This window comes from Amphiprion ocellaris, chromosome 23, assembly GCF_022539595.1.
Source record: "Amphiprion ocellaris isolate individual 3 ecotype Okinawa chromosome 23, ASM2253959v1, whole genome shotgun sequence".
Classification (NCBI taxonomy): Eukaryota; Metazoa; Chordata; class Actinopteri; family Pomacentridae; genus Amphiprion; species Amphiprion ocellaris.
Genome location: NC_072788.1, coordinates 8,726,300 through 8,736,671, shown reverse-complemented (window position 1 = coordinate 8,736,671; position 10,372 = coordinate 8,726,300). Strand labels below are relative to the sequence as shown.

General features: G+C 35.8%; 1 protein-coding gene across 10 annotated transcripts in view; it reads left to right on the top strand.

The window, feature by feature from the left end:
• Positions 1–6,169: 6,169 nt before the first annotated feature.
• The window catches only part of LOC111567537 (nuclear factor 1 B-type), a 66,299-nt gene continuing 62,096 nt past the window's right edge, over positions 6,170–10,372 (top strand). For 2 of the 10 annotated variants that reach the window (XM_035947475.2, XM_035947480.2), the window contains exon 1: positions 8,430–8,910. In XM_035947475.2, coding sequence (XP_035803368.1) covers positions 8,884–8,910 — 27 coding nt within the window. In that variant the 5' untranslated portion in view covers positions 8,430–8,883. Of the gene's footprint in view, positions 6,518–8,425; positions 8,911–10,372 lie in introns of those variants that run through there. The other 8 variants (XM_055007521.1, XM_023268724.3, XM_035947476.2 and 5 more) reach the window with 7 other exon arrangements.

The following is a 10,372-nucleotide window of genomic DNA, read 5'->3' as shown; positions in this document are numbered from 1 at the left end:
TCAGAAATTTGGGGAATTTTTTTGCTGAGTTTCTGGATTTTTTTCAGACAAGGAAACAATATTTTTTAACTGAAGACAACAGGAGGGTTAAGGCAACACTGGTGCCTTTTAGTGTTTAACAGTTTTTAAAGCACTAACATCCATTTCTGATTGACTGTGACCCTGAAGGCCAGCACTTCTAACTCTGATCATCTTCCTAAGGATTTTAAAGAGGAGTAGGGAGCAAAACAGGCAACAAAAATAATGTTTGTTTTTTTTATAAAACTGATGTGAAAAGTATGCATTCAGTCTGTCTTTTTGCTATAAGAGCGTTCCTCAAGTGCACCTCTCTGTTCACCCTCAGCAGTGTTAATTTAGCACTGGACAAAGAGCCCTTGTCCAGCCCGCGCCTTTCCCATGCTGAAGAGGCAACGCAGGCTGACATTTCTTTCTGAATATTTATTTACTTGTGTGACTACAGGCGAGCTTTTATTGCTGCCCATCACCAGGGTTTAAGTCGAGGTTTGTTTGTTTCCATGCAACATGAAAAGGGAAAAAAGCCCTATTCTGCCCTTTTGCCATGTTTTCATTACTTGTAGCAAGTAATGTGCAAGTGTTAACTGAATTTTAGGTGATTTTAACACTTTCTAAGCCTTGATAACAAGTCAAACTGCAGTTAAATATTGTAAAGGAAGGAATTAAAGTCATCTGCAGCTGAATACAAAAACAGAATCTTGATTCATTTAAGAATAAAGGAGCAGTTAATTAAAAGTTCATATTGAAGAAGAGACTATTCAAGGCTTTAGCAGAGATAGTAATTATTAGAAAATGCTCAGATCAGACCTTTAGTGATGCTTTTAAGTAAATGTTAAAGTAACGTCAGATTGATGGAGGAATTCTATTGCTACTGCATATATACAGCTGCATTTACTGTACATTGCAGCTTATTGTATAAACTACATCGAATCATGTTTTTTGAGTATTAAAATTATTGCTTAACAGTTTGCGTCCGTCTTTTTGAGTTTAAATTATGTTCAACCAACAAACTACATTGAGTTTGTGGAATTAGCTTTTCTTTCACAAATAAAGGTTCAGATACTCACCATTTATTTCTCGTTTGATGTTTAATTTAGGTATTTACTAGTAATGACCACAATTATGAACCCAATTTTTAATGTGGCAAAAGTCAAAGTATTGTTTATTACCTCTTCTTTAATAATTGATGTTATAAACAGTAGAATTCCAGTTGATTACTCATAAAAATTAAGTTGGTCCAAGTGCTGATTACTTGTTATTTAAAAGGCGCTTTAAAATTAATTAACATAATTATGAAGACAAGTTTTTTTTAGTTGTCAAACATAGCATTAATTGCTAGTCATTTTTGGTAGCATGAACTCAAATTTTAAAGTTGACTACTCATGAAAATTAAGTTGATCGAACTATTATTTCTACCTTCTTTTTTAAATGAATGTTTAACTGTTATGTTCTTTACAAGTCGGCAAAAGTCAGAAGTGTTGGTAAGTAGCCCTTATTTAATGATAGGGTTATGGGTTTAATAATAAGTTGATTGCTTCTAAAAATCAAGTTGGTCCGACAATATTTCCATATTATTTAAATAGAATTTTCAAGTTTTAGAAACTTAATTAACATAAATATGAACAGAATTTTTCAAGCTGACATAAGTCTGAGTTTTTTTATTACCATTTACTTAATAGTTAATCACATAAACAAAAGTTGTATTTTGTTTTGTTTTTTACCTTGATTACTCATAAAAATTAAGTTGTTTCAATTAATATTTCCATGTTTTAAAGCAATTTTTTAACTGTTATGTACTAAATTACCATAATTATGAACATGTTTCTTTTTGCTCCAATAGGTCGATAGGGGATACCTCCAAGTCATAAAAAAAAAAGTTTTCAAGCCAATTTTATTAAGTTACCTCAACTTGAATTTAGCTTAAAAGCAACTAATGCAGAAAGTTGAGTTGAAATTGCCCATAATTTAAGTTGTTGCAGCATTATTGTGTCATCAATGTCATGTTTGAAACTTGAAAAATTTATCTGAATCAATTAGGCGGTGGGAATTACTTTTTAAAGTGTAATATAGCCATTTAACAGCGACTGTAGTTAAGAGTCGCCCCCTAGTGGTAAAACAGAGATTCCATCATGTATAACAGCCTATTTTAACCCTCCTGTTGTCCTCATTTACGGGCACCAAAAAATATGGTTTCCTTGTCTGAAAAAAATCCAAACATTCAGCAAAAAAATTCCCCAAATTTCTGAAAGTTTGCAAAATCTTCAGGAAGAAAATTCCAACAATTCCTTAAAAGTTTCCCTTAAAAGTTTTATTTTTAAAAAATCCCCCAAATTTGGCAAGAAAATTCTAGTAATATTTTCAAAAAATGAATAAAAATCTTCCAAAAAAATCCTAAAAATATCTAAAGTGATTACATATATATCAGTAAAACTTCTAATATTCTCTTAACATTCACATAAAAATCAACCAAAATCCAGCGAAATTTCACTGGATTTTGGTTGATTTTTTTGTGAATGTTCTTGAGAAACATTTTTAACATTTCTTTTTTTCCACCAAAAAATGTTCAAAGATTTAACAAAAATGTTGAAAATGTGGACATCGGAAGTTTCACTGTTAAAATATGGTGTTTTTTTTTTCCACATTTTCAAAATTTAAAATGACCCGCAGGATGACACGAGGGTTAATCCTGTAGCATTAAGCAAAGCAAACATTGTGTGGATTTCACGGAAGGCCGTAGGAAAAACATAGGTGAAAATTATAAAATGAACAATGGTTGAATTCCAAATTGGTAATTAAACATAATTCAAGCTTCTCCTCTTGTGACAAAACAATGAAACAGTGTGCTGTAAAAAAGACTCATAATGTTTGGAATGAATTCAAACATGCAATAAATATGTTGTTAGTATTCCGTAATTTGATCTTTGCTGACCATAGCAGCTGCCATCGGTCGGTTTTGAGAATATACACCACTAAACCAGCCTCACCTTTCAATATCAGACCTACAGATGGACACAAGAGTTGAGCTTTTAATTGTCCAGAGGGAGCAAAATGAGTAAAACTGCAGCTGAGTTTGCAGCCACATGGGGGCGCTAGGTCCACACTGAGAGAGATGGATGTGTGAAGGGTGAGGACATGAGCAGCAGCATGATGCCAGGCTGGATGCATGGAGGCAGAGGGAGTACGGAGGGTAATGATATGGCCTTTTATGGTCCCATTAACAGCAGTTACGGAATGAAATGAATTAGGTCTGAGAGTAAAACATTCTTGTAAAAACACTGGAGATTGTGGGCTGAGTGTATTAAAAAATGCTGCAAATCTTTCAAAAGTCAGTCGACTAGTCGGAAAAAAATGATATGTTCCAGTCGTTTCTGTGGCCTGCAAGTCAAAAGCACTGGTGACATTACACCATGACTACTACACTGCTTCATTATTACCACAGTGACAGTTAATGTTACAACACTGCTGCTATAACCGTCACTCCACCAAAATAAGCAGCACTACAGCACTGGCTTATCAGAATACTGTCATATAGTGGTTATATTAGTAGAAATATGGTGCTTTCAATTCAGTTTTTCTTGCCAGTAATTGACTGATTCAAAAAATTATGCTTTTATGTTGAAAAGTCAAAAAATAGCAGTAAATTGTGCCCAGAACCATACATTATACAGTTCAAAAAGCATTTCAAAGGACCTATTTTCACCAATTATAGAAATATATGGTTGCAAAACAAACTCATTTTTTTTCCATGTAGATAAACCTTAAAAGTTGCAGAAGTTATTATCATGAGTTGTGTTGACACGATAAGGTGGGTAATTGCATCAACTTAATATCGTGTAACTTCAACTCAAATTTCTGTGCTGGTAGAATTCAAAGCAAATTCAAGTTGAGGCAATTTAATGAAACCGGCATGATGACATAAAATGTTTCTTCACCTTGAGTTCAGGGTTTCTCGTCTTTGTTTGCGTCCCTGAGCAGTTTGTGACTTTTAAATCTGGTAATTAGAAATACATTTGATTGTAGAAGAAAAGCTTATTACCTAAACTCAGTGTAGTTTGTTGGGGCCGATTTCCACTGACTTAATAAATATATGTTTGCAAAGCTGAATAAATAAACAAATAAATGGCTGATTTTGATTAATTTTGTTGACATAGTAAGTCGGTAATTGCATCAACTTAACATTGTGTGTAGCTTCAACTCAATTTTCTGCATTGGTAGAATTAAAAGTACATTCCACTTGAGTTAACTTAATAAAATTGATTTTGATAACATAATTTTACTTCACCTTTAGTTCAGGATTTCTTTTTTTGTCTAAACAGTCCAGGACAATATGAGACTTTTGAAACTGGTCCCTAAAAATACATTTGATTGTAAAGAAAAAGTAAATTCCCCAAAGTCAATGTAGGTTGTTGGGACCTATTTCCACTGATTTATTAAATGTATGGTTGCAAAACCAAATACATACATAAATAAATAAAATAAATGGCTGATTTAGATCAACTTTATAAGTAGCAAACTTTATTTTGATGAGTTTTGTTGACATAAGTCGGTAATTGCATCAACTTAATATCGTGTCAACTCAAATTTCTGCATTGGTAGAACTCAATAAAATTAATTAACATAACTGCACTTCACCTTGAGTTCAGGATACATCAACAACATATCTGGACAAGTTGAGACTTTTGAAACTGGTAACTAAAATATATTTAATTATAGAGGAAAAGCTAATTTTCTAAACTCATTGCAGTTTGTTGGTTGAACATGATTTCATTTTTGTTTGAGTGCAAGGCACAAGATGGAAATCAGAGCTAATAATAATGGTTCATAGAGGTGTCCTTGCCGCAGTGTGCTACTCTCCATCATCCCCACATCGCTTTGCTTCCTGACCGTCCAGCGGCTCAGTCAAGCCCCAAACAGCGCGTCACAGAGCGGACGTGAGGGGCCCAGGGTGCACAGTCCCGGGGCCGCCGCTGCTGGCCAATGAGAGGCGAGGATGCAAAGGCTATTACAAAACTGAGCTGCGTCAAGCTGCAGAGAAGCAGCGAGAGGATGTCCGGGAAATGGAAGGCTCTGCTTTCAAATTAAAAGCCGGTTTGTCACCTCGGGAGGTTGAAAAGTAACATGTTTTAGTGTGATAGTAAGGCATTGATTTAGATTATGAAATATGTGGTGATATAGTTTGTAGCAGGCATGCTAAGATGAAACAAGCGCTAACTTTGCTTTAAAAATGGCGTTTTCCATGACAAGCAAAGGTCTTTTTTTGGACAGCTATTAAAACCCACCCAATCAAACAAACAAACAAAAAAAACATTTCATATACTTATCATTAGATTTCTTAAATATCTGTTACACATAAAGTTCACATTACTATTTCATGTAAACCCACTTCATACATGGGATACATTTCCTAAACACTGAAAATTCTGTCCATGTGTGGTGACAACCTAACTTCAACTTACTTTGCCAAAAGTAAAATAAAAATATTCAAACAGCTGTGATGGAGCTCAGTGCTTAGTCTGACTATGAAACAAATTTCTTATCTGCAGTATCACCCATCTGACGTGAAGAAAAGTATGCAAAGTGACTTGCTCTTAGATCCTAATCGATCCTGCCTCCATGTCGGGATAATTTAATTATAAATAATTGATGAAGTCACTGACACAAATGTGTGCAACTGCCTCTTGCTGCTGTTTTATGCCGCAAACATTTAATTAACTCAGAGGAAAAAAACTGTTACAAGCAACCAGAAGCAACACATTGAATGTAATATTTTGATTTCATGTGCAATATTGCATTACCATGTGTAACATTACCTTACTACCTCAGAGCTATAGCCAGCATTACTTGTTAATTTTCTATTCTAGTCCTTTTCAGCTTACTTAGTTTTAGTTCAGTCATTGCTATACTCTCAGGCATGGAAGTTATTCTCATGTTATGTAATTCTGAGCAATATCTGGAACAAGGATTGATAAAGTTCTGCCTTATATTATGCTGTTTTTTAAGGTTTTCTCACTGCACATGCTGCATTAAATGAATGCCTGCTAGATTGCACTTTATTGTGAAGAGTCGTGCCGGATACCGTGTCGCGGAAGTTGCGCGTAAATTGACGGTGGTGGCTGAGAGCCGGAGGGCGGCAGTCAGTCAGTCAGACAGTGAAAGTGAAGGCGGAGACCAACCCAGTGGCGAAAACTCAGCCTCTTCTGGATCACGTTCAACTCCACTGAACAACCCCAAAACACGATCCAAAAAAGTAAGACTTGAAGAGGAAGGAAGACAAGAAAAAAAGAGAAAAAAAACGCGAGGTGCTCCTAACTTCTTTTCACCGCTATCTGCCAAGAATTGTCTTCCGGGGTTGACTTTTTTTTCTTTTTTTTTTTTTTTGCGAGCACTGCAAGAGAAAACCCTCCAAAGTACAAAGTTGAGCGTGAGAAATGTGAAGCTACCGGCTTGTGTGTTTCCACCAGACTCCAGGATTCCCTATTAATCCATGCAGTACAGTGCAATGGTACGTGAACATGGATTATTATTGCTTTGAAATGTTGTGCTTCTTTGTGTTTTTTTTTTATTATTTTTTTTTAATTTTTATTTTTTTGGTGTGAATGCGCTCTCGTCCTCGCTACGGTGAGGATTGTGGAGAAGTGGACCCCCAACACTGGCACGATCGTGCCAAAACAAACAAAAAAAAGATAGTACTAAACTTGGCACTGATTCTCCAGCAGCCTATGTTAACATCTCATTCCCCTTAATCTGGCAAATGAACTCTGTGTGGACCGCTGACAGCTCTGTAGGACACACAGCAGCCCGCACACACACCGCAGCAGCGAAGGAATAATATCTAACTTCCAGCGTTCCTGCTAATATCTAACACACCTAGCCTAGCCAGGAGTCAGTGTATCTCAGAAAACACACTCATGAAAAGACAAAACGTGTTAAAATAGATAGAATATATTCACTTTGTGCTAAAAGACAAACTGGCACTGAAAAAAATTACATTTTTAACCTAAATTCCCCTCAAACGTAAGCTAAACAAGCTAATTGTAGCACGTTTAGCCTAGTATCTGTAGTCTAATTTGTTTAAAAGTGATGAATTGTTCATTTTTTTAGCAAAATGTTCTGTCTTTATGTGTTGAGAAGTTATCAGAAAAAGATATTAAAAATGTTTGTCGCTGTTGTGTGAGGGTTAATTTAAAAAAATGTTTTTTGCCAATTGTAGCATGCAACGCTTTTAAGCTAATTTAAGCTAATGTTTTTGCTTTAACTGTTACAACTATTAATTTTATAAGGGCTCTTTAAAAGTTTAACTGTTCTGTCGTTATTTATGGCAATACATTTTCATAAAAGATGAAAAAAATACAGAAAATTTTCATCCAGTTATACTAAGAAGCACTGACGCTGTTGGCTACTCTTAGCGTGTGACACCTTGAAGCTAATATTTCGCTGTAGCTGTTAAAAGCGATAAATTAAGTAATTGTATAAGGGTTCATTTAATGTTTAGCTAAATGTTTGTCCTTATGTTGAGAAGTGTACAGACAAAATGCAAATGAAATGCGTAGTGTTAAACATTTGCCAATTGTAGCGCGGGACACTTTTAAGCTAAAACTTGCCAGCTAACATCGTTATAACTTTTAAAATTGATAAACAACTAATTTTAAAAGGGTTTTGAACAAGTTTAACAAAATGTTCTGTCTTTATTTATGTTGAGAAGTTGTCAGAAAAAGTAAAAAAATAAACCTCCTTAGGTTAAACTTAAAAAAACATTGTTTGCTAATTGTAGCGGGACACTTTCAAGCTAATTTAAGCTAAAATTTGCCAGCTAGTATTGTTGTAACTGTTAAAACTGATAAATGACTAGTTTTAAAAGGGTTTTGAACAAGTGTAACAAAATGTTCTGTTTTTATTTATGTTGAGAAGTTTTCAAAACAAAGTAAAAAATATAAACTTCTTTAGGTTAAACTAAAAAGCAAGTGACACTTTTATGCTAATTTAAGCTAATATTTGCAGGCTAGTTTTGTTTGTAGCCGCTAAAATTTATGAATTATATTTTTAAAGGATTCTGTGAAAGTTTAACAAAATATTCTGTCTTTATGTTGAGAAGCCTCCAGAAAGAGTTATAAATAATAATATGACAGTGAAAAAGCACTAAGGTTTGCTTTCAGTGCACTGGAAGAGGAGCAAAGGGTGGCCAGAGGGGAAATTTCCCTTTTCTGCATGGATGTGACTGAATGTCCAAAGTCCCCGAAGCTGCTCGTAAAATAATTGCGCACCGGTAAAGGGGGGGTAAATGAATTGTATGCAAACCGAGTAAGGAGACGGAGGAGTTGCTGTGGAGGGTGGATATGGTCGCAGGAGGAGGAGGAGGAGGAGAAGGAGGAGAAGGAGGAGTGTGACTGTGTAATTACGTGGGTGAAAAAAAAAAAAAGTTGGGTCTGATTTGCTGGAATCGCGCAGGACCGAAGGTGCACCGGTCGATTTCGTATCAAGTTTGTTCAAAGCTGGGGGTGAACATCACACACTCCTCTGAAGCTTCACGCTTTTATGAGATACCACCGCAAAGAGACGCGCAAACAGCCTCATGTAGTTAGAGGAGGACGCAGCGGAGAAGGAAAAAAAAGAGCCCGTTCGCACCGGCTTTACGAGTACAATCTGCTTGTCAACAACAAAAATAACCTGCGTAAAATCGTAATTTTCCCGTCTGCGGTGACGACAATCTTTGGCGAAAAAGAAATCTATGGATGTTCTTGGATAACTTCTTTTTTTGGCTGTTTTTACGCGGAGAGTCTTTGCATGGTGCACATCGGTCCAGGAATGGCGCGATAAAGTGATCAGAGGAATCAGTCCAAGTACATTCGCCTTCTGCGTTGCCGTCTCGTCATGTATTCCCCGATTTGTCTAACTCAGGTATTTGTGTCTTTCTTGTTTTGTTTTGTTTCTTTTAAACCGTGCATATTTGCTGTAAAATTCCCCACATGCAAGCGAGTGGATGGAAAGTTGTGCGTGTGTGCGTCGGGACTGCGGTGGAAATGCTTTCCTAATTCTTCTAAATGACATAGATTTGTCTTGCAAATGAAAACAGCGCAAAAATTTAACTTTAAATATGAGTGTGCTTCGTTTGTGGTGATTTTTTTCACTTTGGAACGAAAAATCATTTCAGTGAATCTTTACACATTCTTTGTGCGCATAAACCCGTGCGTAAAGATGGATTTTTCTAATAATATTGTCCTGTATAAGTAGCGCAGGTATGCTCATTTCCTCTCACTTTTAATTAGGTTATTTGCGTCCTCCAGTAACCTCACACACTCTCTCACACTCACACACACACACACACACACACACTTCCCGGCCTTTGCTTGAGCTGTGTTTGTGTAATTTTTTGCCCCATGCGTGTATTTTTTTATTTAGAGCAAAAACCCTTATACTTTAGGGAAGTGAAGTTGGAAGAAGATAAAGCCACTTTCACTGTAGGAAGATCAAACACACGATAAGGTTGATTCAGCGTTTGGACAGAGTAGCAGACGGCTTTGGCTGACTCAGTTTTACTGTTTATATTTTACTTGGCATAAGTAAGTGATTGACTGAGATGTGGTTTAGTTTGTACTTAAGGGGATTGTGCTTTTATGGCCCCAGCTGAAGTGCACTGCATCGGCCCTGGCCAAGTCATTTATCTTTACGGCATTTTTGGCTTTAGCCTGGTTTAAAAAAATTAACATAATATTTGAAGTGTTTTGAGCTGTGAGTGAAAAAAAGATTCTTACTTTTGTCATTTTAATTGCCAACTTTATATAGTGAGGGGTTTAAAGAAGTTCTGAATTAGATGTTTTTTACTTTCATTTAAAAACTAGAATCTGTAGAGTATAAAAAGGTTTATTCGCTGTGTGTAATAAATGATCATAATTTGATGTTTCTCTACTGGAGCAGGGTTTTATTGGCTACTCAGAGGAGCACCAGCGGCAGGCACAGATAGGGAGTGGATTTCTGTGGTTTCCTATAGCCTGCCTACAAAAAGAACAATATGTGGTTGGACTCTTCAAAACGCTTGCTTAAAGGGGGATTCATATACTTATTAAATGTGACATTTTAATGGCCTCAAACAAAGATAATTTAACGTTTCCACTTCTCGCTGACGACTCCTGAATCTACCAGTACATTCCCACACCTCCAAAAGGGTTAGCATTATGAAACGATTACAATTTGTTGTAGATTTACTGAAGTATTGTTGATGTAAAAACCATAAGCAACTGAGCTGCTGGGTTGTGGTAGAAATATTGTTTTTTTTTTTTTTTAAGAAAGACTCGAAGGAAATTCTCTCAAATTCAACATTTGTGAAAAGTTTATTTTTTAATAAAAGCAAACATGAAGACCA